Below are 14,597 nucleotides of genomic sequence, written 5' to 3'. Positions count from 1 at the left end.
AGGAAGAAAATACTCTTTTCAATGGCCATCGCAGCACAAAAGAGCTAGTAAATCATTGCACTCTCCCCTCACCCCACAAGCAGATGGGGGAGAGGCCAGGGCAGCCCTTCACAACCTCAGTAGATTGCAAGAAGCAGGGAATAAATGAACGGATTAAGGCAGGGAAAGCAGAGTTCAGCTCTTGTATAAGTGGATTCAGCTCTGCTGACTTTCCTCCACAACCAGAAGCACTGTTAGGGGCTGTAGCAGCCAGGCCCTGCCTGCAGCCAGAGCGGAGCTCTCCAAATTAAGTGTAGGTGGCTCCAATTCCCTTCAGTATTAACTCTGTTTATCACGGCTGTGCCCAGCATGGCCCCTACAGTCTGCCAGGCTTTCTCCTCTCCCCATGCTTGGGTCAGCTGAGGTAACGGCATGTGTGCTCAGCACAGTAATTTTAACTGCACAGAGCCCAAGCCTGCTCAGTAGCAAAGCACGTGGCTCACTTGGGCAGGGCTCCATTTTGCTGGGTTAGCATCACTTGCCATCCTGAAGGCAAGCCCGACTGATGCTGGAGAAAACAACCCTTCCTACACCATTTCCACCAACTCCATCCCTGCCACAGACAGGGCAGAAAAAAAGAAGCTAGGACAAAAATAGTAGGGGAGAAAAGAGGTGCTAGCTAGCACTAACAGACTCCTGTTCAGTGAAACTAGAGATGTGAGGCAAACTATGCATTTATAGGTTTATTTATAGGTTTCAGTGCTACCCAAATATTTTTCTGTGAAGCCCTAGGCCTCGCTGGTGCAGGAATTTGAGCCCAGTGATTCCTAGAACAGAGAATTATGGCATGCATCTCTCATCCTTGTTTGGACTGGAAAAGCTGCTTTTCCATCCCTGACACTAGAATGGCTTCGTGCACCTTCCCAGGTCAACAAAGGAGGTGGCCACCAGGACTCTGGAAGGGATGCAGTTAAACTGAGACTCAGTTTGAGCAAAGAAAAAAACCAAACACCCTCTCATCAAAAAAGGTGTGCCCTAGAAGCATACTGCATAACAGAATAACCTAATATACCACAACTAGCAGAATCTCCTGAAAAACACATCAGCGCTGGAGACCTGCAGTCCTCAAGCATTATTGTCATAATTTATTTATCCATGACACACAAAGTTCTCATCCAAAACGAGTCCATTTCCCAGTAATGACTTTAGCTTTTTTGTGATTTTAAAGCCAAGAAACAGGCAGGTCAAGTAGTAGACCTCAGATGTCACAACACAGACTGAAGATGGTGCAGATTAACGGCCTGTTTGCATCCTCGTATCTCTCAGGTCTAAAACATTAAGTGCTACAGCATTATTTTCCAAGGCTATCTTTTTAAACATAAGCAACAGAACTGCCTCCTTCCCCCCATGATCTAGAATGCACTTTGCCATGCAAATCAGCACAATGAATGTTAGCTATTTAGACCAGTGCTGTTAAAATTGTGAGGCCTTTGGCCTTTCTCCTACTGGCATGGGCTCCCCACCTCAGAATGGCGTTTCACCTGTCAGCAACAGCACCAGCCCGGCAGGCAGAGACCACTGGTGAGTATTCAATGAGCTTTTCTTCCCCACCCCATTCCCAAGCCAAAATATAGCACTTTTCATGGTGGTGCCAGGGAGGTGAGTGCCAGCCTGCCTAGCCCCAAGTAGAATGAAACCAAATCCCGCCACGGCTGCAGTCTGAGAAGGAGGTCTCTGGAGCGGTTTTGTGTTTCATCCTGTGTTGGCAGGGCTGGTGGAGGTAGTTTATTCATGTTTACTCAGGAAATAGCACAGATTGCAGCTCATGTTAAGAGACAAACTGATTTCGGAAAGCAGCAAATTGGCATTTACACAAAGGCCACTTTGGATCTGACTTCTACGGTGAAAAAACAATGGGCTTGGATCTAAATTTTGAAGGAATATGGTAGTTAAAAAGCAGAGATAAGTGAAAATGCTAAATGCAGACTGCATAAAGGACTTGCAACAATGGAGAAAAGACTGATCCCTACAAGAATAGGCATGCTCTCCTCTTACAGCTGAGTTTCATTTCTCCCCTCGCCTGCTTCCTACTTCAGGCACCACCGGCCAAAGCAGCAGCAGGGCAGCATCATCAACACAAGGAAGCTTATTAATGGTAGGGATTAATTTCTTTCTCAGTAAGAGGGACTACCTGAAAGATGAGCAGACATGTTTTAGGCTGTGTAGGGGGAAGAGAAGCTCCATTTTCTGCTCGCACAGCCTATCTGGCTCCAACTATGCAGCAGTGTTTTTGCCTTGAATTGTTCTGTTTGGGTATTTTACTCCATCACATCCTCTGGTGCAATCCAGGAGAGTATGCAGATGTACCAGATTTAACCATGGTAGAAATTTGTCCCTTCTCCTCACATCAAAAAAGGAAGCACTTAAAGGGAAATTAAATGCATAGCACGAGTCATTAATAAGAGCTCTAGCTTCTTCACAGTCCCTTCCGCTATCTCTTGGAGCTGTCTAAACTGATAAGAAAAAAAAATATCCATATACAGCAACTCAATGAACTTCCTGCGTATGTGGCTGCATTAGCAGCTCTGCCAAATGGAAGCTAACGTTCTGGTTAAAAAAGGCCTTCCAAGTTTTGGATGCATGATGTGGAACTTCAGTCCTGTCTCTATACCAGGCTAAGGTTTTCAGAGCAAGCATGAGATTCTGCTTTAAGAGCTCAGAGATCAAAAGGAAAGACCACAGCAACAAAACCAAAATACACTGACAAATCGCAGCACTGAGCAGCTAGGTAACATACACCCCAGTGGGACGAAAGCAGTTATCTTCCCCTTGGACACTGCAGCAGTGTCCGTTTCCATCGAGGTTATAATATTTCCTATTAGGAGGATGGACACAAGCAGTTGCTGCCCTGACACGTGAGAAATGGGAATGTGATCTGCAGTCAGGTATGGCAGGTTACAGGAGAGACTGCAGTTTGGGGGCTCGCATGATTCAAGAATTGCCATCATTTCTTCCCAAGGCTCCCAGCCTCAGGGAAGCCATATGTGGGACAGGATCACCAGCTGGCTCTTGAAATCACTAACAATCCTGAATTTTTGCAATGCAGGAAAGTAGTAGTATCTGCAGAAAGACAGAACACCAACTCTGGCAATCTGCTGTTGTCTGACTTTCTCTGGGCCACATCACTGCTGGTTTAAGGAATGGGGGAAGGCAAGTGGCCAAATATTTTACAGTCACCTCCCTGAGTGACAAGCTAGGACCATGTGAGGACAGGTGTAAATACAGAGTAAACAAGTGCATACAAATGATAACACTGGAAAAATGCTTACTTTGGCATCAGCATCTTGTTTTTCTCATAGAAGAGGCGAAGATCCTGTGGGCTGCTGGCCTGTAGAGGAGAAAGAAAACGAGTGCATGAAGCAGTTGACAATGAAGGAAAGGGATTAGCATTTCCATTTCACAGCTACTCTGAAGAGCAGAGAGGCACTTTTCAATTGCTGAACCAGCACAGACAATGAGAACCTGCAGCTTGCTTTAGACTGAAAAGCCAGCACTGTGCCAGAGTGAAAATACAGTATTTCAGTCCACTGTCTTTTTGTCCCTGACCTGGTTCTGTCCTACTGTCCCCTCTCAAAGGCTAAGCTTCATTGCAGTGGACTCTGATGCTCAGGTCTGAGCTGGCCTAATAGCCTCACCCAGGAGGCTTAATAATTGCAGACGTGTGGAGTCCCAAATGATGAATGGCAGATCCCACTGAGAACATGGATTAATGCTGCAGGGCATTTAGAAAAGGGGCAGGGAGCTTGTTGATGGGCAAGGGATCTCTGAAGAGACCAGTAACATGGGGAAACAGCAACTGAATTAGGTTTTTCTATTTTAATTCCAGATAGCCGGGTCTCAAGCCACAGTTTCTATTTGTGCAGTAACATACACAACTGCTGGGGACTTTGACAACCAGATCCCAAATTCTGAGGGATGGGATTTAACACAACAAAAAAAATGGTTGGCACAACATGAGATTTAGAGCTAAAGTTAAAAATAAAATCACCAGTATAGAAGCACAGACACATAAAAATCTCCTAACGTCATTTCTCCATTTGTTTTTATGCAATGAATAAAACAGGCCAGTAAATTAACTCAAATGTCTCAAGCTTAGGCAAAGTCTTTTTATTAAAGGCAGAGCAGGCCAGCTGGCATGACACAGACATGAAGGTACACATAAACAGGGAAGGAAAATCAGAGATATTCATCTGCAGTCAATTATTGGTGCAGCAGAGTGTGTAGGAAAAGTGTGAATGAAGAGGCAACAGGCAGCTTCTCCTGATGTTCAGGACAGGCTCAAAAAACCCTTGAGCCTTCCATCTACTTCCATTTCTAAATTAGAAGCATTTACAGTTAATTAAGATGCTTAAAGCAGCAAATCAGACAAGCTAATCTGCAGATGGCTATCAAAATACCACTAACACATTGTAGCTGGAAAAGCAGCCACGTAAGATGCCATTTCAACATCACCTACAACCTCTGGCTGAAGATGAAAATTAAGGGTAACTGAGAGCTCAGTACAAAACCTCAAGAGAAACCAAAGGGAGAGTCTCAAAAGCTGCTAATATCAATAGCCTTGTATAGTACTGATCAGGATAGTATTTCTTTCACAGTCTTAGCAACCCAAGCTTCACAGCTCTCCTATCAATTTGTACCAGTAAGAGCTACTGGATTCCTAAAAGAAGGAAGTAAGAGGGATTTCCTGGTTCTCCTTTCTGCAACAACGTATCCTTTGCTGTTCAGACACAGCAGGGACCCAAACAGGAGGTGCAAAAATACTTTCTTCACAAACCATTAAAATGAATGTTATTTAGCAAAGCATCTTGTTACATAGATGCCAAACTGCATCAAAATTTCCAATCACTGCCACTCTATTTGACCTGGTTCAGTAAAACTCCATTTTACCACTTTCCCCTTGCAGATCTTGCCCTGTAATTAGATTCTTAATATTTGGCAAACTTTAACGAGGCAAGCATACACACTGCACCAAATGGCTTGGCCACAACGCTCTGCGTGATGAAAAAATACGCCTGACAGACATAATGTACAAGGAGGAACAGAAGTCCACTGCAGGGAAGCGAAGTGCTTGCTCACATCAGAGATACACAAGCCTTGGCTGTTTGCTCTGTTCATTTCCTGTTGCAACAACCCAATTGTTTCACAAATACAATGAAGCTCTGATCTATTTCAAACACTGTTTTGTCAGATATTTTCCTGGCAATAAAGACAGAGTATATTAAAAGCAGCACACACGCAAAGCCCAGTTCATCAGAGAGGGTTTCTAAGTACTAGCTTGGATAGAACAAAATCCTCAGTAAAGTTCCCCTCCTCTTTGTACAAATTAAAAAGATATCCCTGTAGGGATGTTGTTTCTCCACATTCTGCTGTGTCAGTACAATTCCCACTTGTTCTGCAAGGACCATACTCAGGGTGTCTAGCTCCTACCCACCCAGACAACACTTCCTCACTAGGGCTGTCCCCAAGAGCCCACAATTCAAGGCTGGTCTCTGATATAGAATCATAGAATAGGTTGGGTTGGAAGGACCTTAAAGATCATCTAGTTCCAACCGCCCCTACCATGGGCAGGGACATCTTCCATAGCTGCCTGCTGTGGAACAGAGTCATTTCAGTGAGAGCCCAGCACAGATCACCATTAATTTGGTAAAACCAACTGCATCTTCACATAACTTCATTATCAATCAACTGAGTCACACAGTTCTGCTGCTAGCAGCAGGCTCGCAGTAACATGCCCACTGCTCTCCTGCTGTTAGCATCCCTTTCATAAAGCACTGGTACCTTCAGCCACTTTGCTCACCTCTTCTTTCAATAAATAGTGCTTCTCTGACAATCATGGGGGGTGGGGGAGAAGGCAGAAACATTTGTAAGACATCGAAAATGCCATTTGAATTCCTTATTCTAGGAAGTCAAGGACTTCCTTTGAAATCTACCTTCCAGGCAGATATACCCTACCCAAGAAAGACACCAGAAAAAGCACATTGTAGGCACCTAACGACTAGACCATTCAAGGTACACAGAACCAGCTGCTACCTGTAGGACAGCATCCATCTGTCAGAAACAGGGATGCCGAACAGACAGCTCAGTTTTCCCCAAGAACAGGAGACACCAGCAGGCCAATTCATGCCCTTGTTCCCTCTCTCATGTTACTATGAGGCAGCTGCATTAGTGTAACTGGCTCTGTTTCCATCTGTCTTTTCTATATATAAAGACAATTGGACAAAATCATTCCTGCCACTCTGTTACTTTGTCCTGAGCAGCAGTGGAAATATGTTGAGCCAACAAAGGCATTCAGTGTAACCCTGCCAAATCCCATTCGGTGCTGGCTGCCTGCAAGCAAATTGCACACAAAAAAAGTATACAGGGTGGTGTTTCCAAAAGCACTCAGCACTGAATTTGTTGCGCTTGGGCAAAGGCTGGATGCAAAAGCCCAGCGCTCAGTCAGAAGGCCAGAGACATTCACACCCTCAGTGAACAGCACTGTCTAGTCAACACTTCATAGCAGGTGCATGGTATCTGCTCTGTTCTTTGAATCCTTTCCTTTGGGATTCCTGGGGATTTGGATGTGCAGAGAGGGGATTCAGGTAAGTTAAAAAGAAAAAAAGAAGTAATGATGTTTCTAGCTCAGTAGTTCTAGGGAAAATCTTGAAAACCTTCTGCAAATACCTTCTGCTTGTGCAGTCTTAACAGCTGATATTTTAAGACTTCCACAACTAAGTGGCTGGCACTTGGGGGAACCTGAAAGCACAAGGACCACAAACAAGCAAAACCCCTAAACCTTTCTCTTTAGCTGTCCATGGATGTTTTTCTCTCTACTCACAACAGAGCAGGGTCAGACCCACAAACACTGGTCCAAAAGCCAATGGCTCACTGACTACAGCAACAAGTCAATCACTGCACCCAGTCTCAGCAGAATAACCTACCACTGCCAGGAATACCTGTCCCCGTTGACACAGGACAGTCCAGAGGAACAGCTTTGGGAACAGGAAACCAGCAGGCCTACAAATAAACCAGGAGTTCAAATTCTGGGTATAAAATCCTCCCTTCCCTAGTCTTCCTCAAGGCCCATTTCACAACATAGCAGTTGTTTTAAGTGATACATAATCCTAGTACTTACGCAGTCAGAATTAACCTAGAAATAAAGCAGTGGACTTGGTACACCAGGCTTAGAAATTAATTTTTCACATAACAGCTAGCTGGGATGAGAACATACGCAGGCAAGTTAACTCCTTCAGAGCTGCCAGAGCAGGCAGCAAAGCTTCCTCTAGTCACTTCCCTGCTCACCAGCTCACTCTCCTACAGACACAGCACACCATGTCCGTAAAGCAGCTAGGAGAAGATTCATGTAAAAGCTCAGACAGCAGACAACCAGGTTTCATGGTCCTTAGCAGGATCTGATGTCCAAGCAGACCTGTGCCACTGCCAGAGACAGCTCTGACACAAAGTAGGCATGCTTGGCAGTGTGTCTGCTTACCAAGAGTTGCCTGGTTTTTAAAGGGGTCACACAACAGAAACCACGAGGAACATCAGTGTGATTCCTCCACCACAAAAAAAACCCAAAAACAACAAACCACCAAACAACCACACAAAAGAGACTGAGGCCGTTTAACTTTAATCATATTTAAAACACCATCTGACAAGGACTAGATAGGTTTTGGAAGATATTTTAGACCTTGTGTAAATCTTTTTCTTTTCTGCCTCCAGTTTTGCTTCTGGTCGTCACCTGTCTACACAGGCTACATCACCTCATGGTGGGCACTGGGTCCCAATCTTTTCAGCTCAGGTAAGGACAAGAGAAAACCACTACACTCTCAAGGCATTTCCTAGTACTGGTCAGCAAGACCAGGAAACACACTGTTCAAGTCTTGTCCTCAGTGACAGGAATGAAGAGATGCAAGTGCAGACCACTTATTAGGCAAGGCAAATTAACAATTCCACATTAATATATTGCTCAGCAAATCTGTTTATAGGGATTATGAATCCCATTAATCTCATCCCTATGGCAGTCTCACTGTTTTGTTTATGGGCATGTTTAATACAAAAAGCTCCTTAAGACAGCTTCACCAGCCATTCTACCAACTGTTCACATCTGAGCATCAGCAGCTTCTTTATTGTCTGCATGCAGTGAAGCAGGGAAGGGACAGGACCGGCTTAGGGAAGTTGCCTTGGGTGACCCAGCTGTAGTTAATTTTAACTTTGAGACAGCCAGAAATCACATTCACGCACATACACACATCTCTGTCTTGATTTACAAGCACTTTCTGGATTGACAGCTGCCTGACCGCTTCTACACATTTGATCTTTTCTCCATTTAACCCAGCCCCTGAAGCCTTATTTTATTTTTAGAAAGCTCATTCCTCCCCACTGCAGATAACACTCGAATCCTTTTGGTTTGCATCCTCGTGAAGGTGCCTAATTGGCTCACACAGTGAACAGCTAGAGTGCCCAAACGCAGTGTGTTTCATGCCACTGTGCTCCAGATTCCCATGGGAATCTCAGCTAGAGACATGAGGGGCTGTCCTTACCAGTATGGAAGGGAAGGCATGGTGAGGATTTAGTCTGAAGAGGTTAAGATCAGAAATCCAGTTCGTGGCTGCCCTGTCCAACTGGGTCTGCTGGTGGCACTATGTGGAATCAGCCTGTTACCTCCCCACCGATTTGCAGATGCCCCTCCCAAAAACACTCGTTCCTATTCATGGTCTCCTCATCACCTCTGTCCACTACCCCTCTCTCCTCCTAAAAGCCCTGTAAACAATAGCTTCCCGTCTGCTCAGTGACCATCAGCAAGTTCTTACAACACAGTCATACCAATAAAGAAATAAAGCCAGTTAACCTTTAACTAGCTTTCCAACATCTGCCCTGGTCAGGCTTCTTTCACCTGAAACTCGCAGCTAGGAGAAGGCAATTTGTGACACACATGGTCAAAACAAATAGATGATACACAGACAACCATCTGGGCTGAGCTTTTCTCTCTGCCTGATCAAACAAATCCCCAGCTGCTACTGCAGTAACAAATGGGGCCCTGCATTTTGCTTCAAAATACAAATGCCAAAAGAGGAAAGGGCGTGGGCAAAAATTGAAATAGAGAAACAAGTGACCCCCGTCCCCAGCCCAACAGATGTCGGATATATACAGGAAAGGGAGAAGTTATCCAGTCAGGCAAGCACAAAGCAAGGATCAGGACCTGCTGGGCAGGGACCGAAATGTCCCTTCACTGACCACCACCAGGCAGGGTACTGCCATGCCTCAGAGGGACACAAGCATACAGAACTGCTCTCCCCTCCGTGTGAGCTTGAGGACACACATGCAGGCAGAGTGCTGATGGTTTTCTGACCCCCTGTCCTTTCAAAACCTTGTCTGGAGAGCTAAATGAAGCTGACTAGTATTCAATTTTATTTCCTGTGAAAAGTCTTCTCTAAAAGAACAAATGTTTTCAGAAGAACATTTCTGTGACATGCTTCAATGACCAACAATAAAAGCCACCTAATTCTTTTCAAAGAAACCAGATGCCCCACAGCTGTGCGTAAGCTACTAAGCAAAGAACACCTATGATAAAGTCACCATGTTAAATGATAACTAAATCATTTGAGTAAGTACAGTATCAAGGTGCCTTTAGAAACTAAAAGGCAAGTTACAAGACAGAACAAGTGCAAGGTGCTCCTATGCATGCAGTCAAAGCTTGCTTTCTCCACCCCCGTATTTTTTTCTTAATGCACAAATATTTATTTTCTTTTATCCTAACCCTCATTTTCTCCTCTCAAACAAAGATACCAACATTGACAACAAGCAGATGCAACCAGTAAACAGGAGCCATTCAGGAGTTTCAGTATACTTTGTAGAGGTGTTTATAAGAAAAAGAGAAACACGCAAAGGAAATGAAGTCTTGCTCTAAATACAGAGCAAGCTGGTGGACAGAACATAAAGCACTGGAATGGAAGATTCTTATGACAGCAGGGAAAAAATTACTCTGAAGGAGAAAAGTGTTCTTGGCTCTAGACAAAACCAAAACATATCATTAGTTTACTTCTGTATTTTCTTTCCTGCAAGAGATTCAGAATTCACTTTATCCTTCCTGATGATGTAACTGCATAAACATTCAGGGTCTTGTGTGAAATTCTAAGGAGCTGTGGAACTAAAGCTCAAAGTCCTGCACTTCATAAAATTTGCCTTATTACATGAGCACAGATTCGCACACCACACCACACCCCCCAGTTTACTTTATTTTTGTTTCGGTTGTTTGTTTTTGTTTGTTTGTTTTTCTTGGTTTGGGTTTTTTTGTTGGGGAGTCAAGATAAAGACATGCCAGGACATGAGAAAAGAGGGCCACAGTTCACATTTGCCTTAACTGATCTAAGAAGCTGAAGAGTTGGCATCAGCTGACACATCAGCATACAAATTTGAGGTTTGGTCTTTTTCCAAGGATTAGAGGTGAGCTCTACAGAGCTCGCATGTTAGAGAAGCAAAGCAGTATTAGCAACTCAAGCATCTTTCTGCTATGCTGTGAGACAGTGAGGAAAAGAGACCCGACAAGTACAGTACTTTAAAATAGTGGTTGCAAGAGAGAGTCCACAGATCTCGTTCAGCATGGAAGAAGAAAAGTAATACACAGTATGGCACAGTAATGATTGGGAACAAGAAAAATGCACTGAACCTAGATAAACTCCAGCTATGTATGATTAAAAATATGTGAAATAATCCTGAAGCAACTTGTATAAGGCTGTGATGAATTCTCCATCATTCGAAAATTTAAAATCAGAGAATGTCTTTCACAAAAGATATGCTCTAACTCATCCAGAAGTTATGGCATAAATTACAGGGTGGAGTTTTACTGGACTGTGTTATATTTGGAGGTGTTTGGACTTGATGAACATAAACATTTCAGGCTGTGAGATGACAGATAAGATCCTTTCAATAAGATCGTACTTAACTGCTCTAAAAACAAAGTCAATTTAGCTGCAATACACCAGTTAGCACCAAACCATCCCGAACATTAACTTGCAATTACAATCTTCATATTGTCTTTCCATACCCAACAGAATTATAAATTATACGTTGAGTACAGTTGTAAATAGAAAGTGATTTTTTAAGTGTGGGTCTGGAAAAAAAAACAAAACACTGCTTTAACTGATTCATGGTAGTTTTCTGAATAGATGACCCTTCCCTAAGGGTTTATAGCCAGGAAATACATTTCACTGAGATACCGCCCAGAGAAGGAGAGTCATAGTCTAGTAACACATCCAGCATTACAACATATGAAGCACCACATTGTCAAGGTGTTGGACAGCCAGACTGCCATAAGGCTGGATCCATGGGAATTAATATTATAGGTGACAGAAGCCTTAGAGTAAATGGATTAAAAGGAAAAAGAGAAAAAAAAGCAAGAGAGTCAGAAACATTAGATCCAAGCAACTCACCTGAAAAGGAGCCTTTCCTGTTAGACACTGATAAATGATGGTTCCTATACTCCAGAGGTCAGCTTTGGCATCGTAGTGCTGAGACATGATGACTTCTGGTGCCTTTTTGGGGAGAGAATAGAAATCTGTTTTATAAAAGATGTAGCTTTTTTTTTTTTTAGCAGCTGCAAGAAAGAAACAGAAGTCGTTGTTACGCTTTAAAAACTCTTGAGCTAGATTCCTCAATAACGATGAAAGATTTGCTCCTGAGAAGACTGTAACACCACCTTGAAAGGCCCAATTCCCTATTTAAATGACGGAAGCAGAGACTTTCATTCAGGCAGACAAAAAAAATACCCTGTGCTGTTTGGCTAGTTTGGGCAAACGCAGTACTTTCCCTTCTCAGTGTACTATTTTCTGACGAATCCACCTGTGCTCGGAAGAATCCTTACTGAAACCACACAGACAGATCTTCTAAACCAGAGCAAGTAACAGGTGAATGATCAAAAAGAGTAAAGGCCCACACTGCACAGGTAAGCTTCAGCCTCCATTCTGATCTGCATCACTTATGCACTTTCGTCATTTAGCCCAAGATGGCAGCATATTAATTATGCTCCAGAGCCTGCTGCCAAGGTCACAGTTTGGGTTCAAAGGCAGATCTGTGCATTTCAGTCCAACAGCTTGAGCCCTGCTGTGCCTCAGACTCTGGTTTCTAGTCTCACACTGTGCCCTTGGTTGCTCCCTCTCAGGCTTGTTCCAGAGGCTGGAGACAGTGCAAGTCCACAAAGCCCCGTGGAGGTGCAGGAGGCAACGTGCCTTAGGAGCGGCAGCCGCAGAAGGACAGAAGGGTAGGCTTGCTAATCCCACATGTTTATAACAGATTTCATTGCAGTGCCGCCAGCATGGAATAGGATCAATTTTCTAGCTGTTAGAAGTAAAGGCCACACGTAACGGAAAAAAAATGGCAGCAAACAAGTTGTAGACAGGAGCTCGGTCTGTCCCTAAGGGAAGCAGGCATGACACCAAACAAAGCCAAGGAAGCAGGACAAGAACTGCACAAGCAGGTTTCGAGTCTCACATGACATGGATCATATCAGGGTTCAGAGAGAAAGCTCATTCTGGTGTGGGTGAAATACCTTTCTTTTTTAAAAGAGCAAAATGAAAAGAGCAGCAATGGCCTACGAGCTAAAGCAGGGAACAAGGGCCTGCCTTGCCAGCAGGTGTTCCCAGGGCTGCCGCACAAGATCCACAATAGCAGTCTGGACAGACTTCAGACACCCTCAAAATCCCAATTGAACCCTCCCTCTCCATCTTCCTTCAAATCCATCAGTAAACAGAGAACAATATGAAACATTCTGAGATTCCCTGTAACGTCCACAGTTGTTTAAAACAAAAAAATAAAAAAGAAAAAGGTCATCACCAGCTTCCTCCAGCCCTTTCAAAAAATAAGCTGGGTGTTTTCATTTACTTTCACAAGAGGTTCCAAAAGAAAAAGTATCACTAAAAATAGACAATTCAGGAAACTCTCACAGGAGAAAAAAAATTACATCATCTTCACATATAGCATAGTTCAAATAAACATGAGGCTTCAAAAAAAATGAAGAGAGAGGAAGTCTGTTTTACCTGAGTTAGGACTGTGGAATAGACTACCAAACACACTACCCCTGGGCAGTGCAGCACAGTCCAGCCTAATTCTGCCCAAAGAGTACAGACAAAAAACTTAGAGCGGATTAGATCATGTTCAAAATCAGGTGCCTACTGCCCCAGGACACTTAGAAAAACGTAAACCTAAATTGATCCACATCATCTTTTTACTTTGAGCTCAGACACCCATATCCCCAGGAACTATTACATGGCTGGCTCTGACGTTTTTATTTCTGGCCTGGTTTTGTAATTTTTAATTTCACTGACTCGATGCAACACAGAGATCTTGACTGCTGCCATAAGCACAAACAAGAGATCAGCTCCTCTCATCCTAGTCCCAGACCGGAAAGTACAAAGGGCGCAAAAGGGATCAGTTTGGTTTTTTAAACACATCTGTTTCACAAACTAAGAAGTCATCCTGGAAGCTGCTGGTTTGGCGAAAGAATTGGGGGAGGGCGGGCAGCAGGCAGGGGGGTTAGGGAGTGGGAATGCACAAAACAAATTGCAAACAGAAGCAGGTAAGCTCCCTTTACACCCATCTGCTGAGCTGTACAGCAAAGCATACTTAAGAGTACGTCAGCCAGATGGCAAAATCTCTGCCTGCATAGGTCCATAGATCTGAATGGATTTTGCAAGACCAAAAAGCTAAAGACAGGGACCTTGCTCCTGATGCTGTAGCCTTAGCAAAAAAAGAGTGCCAAGCCTGAGGTGACAGCAGGCTTGTAGAACCACTCTGTCTCAAGAGGGCCTGCTGAAGCAGTGATTTACTGAGGTTCCTCTCCAAGAAAGCAACACCTCAAATATAGCCAGATGTGTGAAATACCACCCCAGCTCTCACGCTCTTTTCTTGTTGCTTTGCTTACAGCAGAGAAAACGGATTTCATTTCCCATTGCCTTCAGTGGAGAGGCCCTGGTCCCCTCTGGAAGATGCAGTTTCTGGAAGCAGACAGCAATCAATAGTCCATTTTGTTCAGTTTTATTTATCCACAGCTCACCTGAAAGTTAGATGACAACACAGGCACCTATTGTCCAACATTACCAGGAGCTACAATTTTATGAAGTCTCCCTGCGCAATAGTTGGTTTCTGACAAGTAAATAAAACTTCACCTTTCGGGGAAAGACTAGTGAAAAATAAAGCCTTGCTTCTGGGCGGCAAAGTAAGAATAATACAGAAAAATCTGTAGGCAAAACATACTTACCATGTACATTGGTGAACCACACAATGTTGCTGCCATCATATTATTCTGCAGGTATCGGGCAAACCCAAAGTCAGCTACAGAGAGAAACAGAGGTAGGTCAGGATCAGACACCAACTCTAGAGAGACTGCACCTTCTCCAGTTGATTCCCTCTACTTTCCTTTCACTTCCCATGAATCTTTGCAGCAAGTGAAGTACCCCATCTTAACAAGACTTTCATAGCTCTCTTCTCAAGTAGTAACGCCCTTGTGCTAGTTATTAATACACACTACAGACACTAGAAAAGGATAGACCAAGCCACAAAAAAAGTATTCATAAGAACAAACT

The 14,597-nt window shown here is 43.8% G+C and overlaps 1 protein-coding gene across 1 annotated transcript in view; it reads right to left on the bottom strand.

The window, feature by feature from the left end:
- The window catches only part of ULK1 (unc-51 like autophagy activating kinase 1), a 79,390-nt gene that overhangs the window by 39,998 nt on the left and 24,795 nt on the right, over positions 1 to 14,597 (bottom strand). Inside the window, 3 exon segments of the mRNA XM_009699634.1 lie at positions 3,309 to 3,367; positions 11,451 to 11,552; positions 14,273 to 14,346. Coding sequence (XP_009697936.1) covers positions 3,309 to 3,367; positions 11,451 to 11,552; positions 14,273 to 14,346 — 235 coding nt within the window.

Source organism: Cariama cristata, unplaced genomic scaffold, assembly GCF_000690535.1.
Source record: "Cariama cristata isolate BGI_N322 unplaced genomic scaffold, ASM69053v1 scaffold20544, whole genome shotgun sequence".
NCBI lineage: Eukaryota > Metazoa > Chordata > Aves > Cariamiformes > Cariamidae > Cariama > Cariama cristata.
This window is presented reverse-complemented; position numbering and strand designations above follow the sequence as displayed.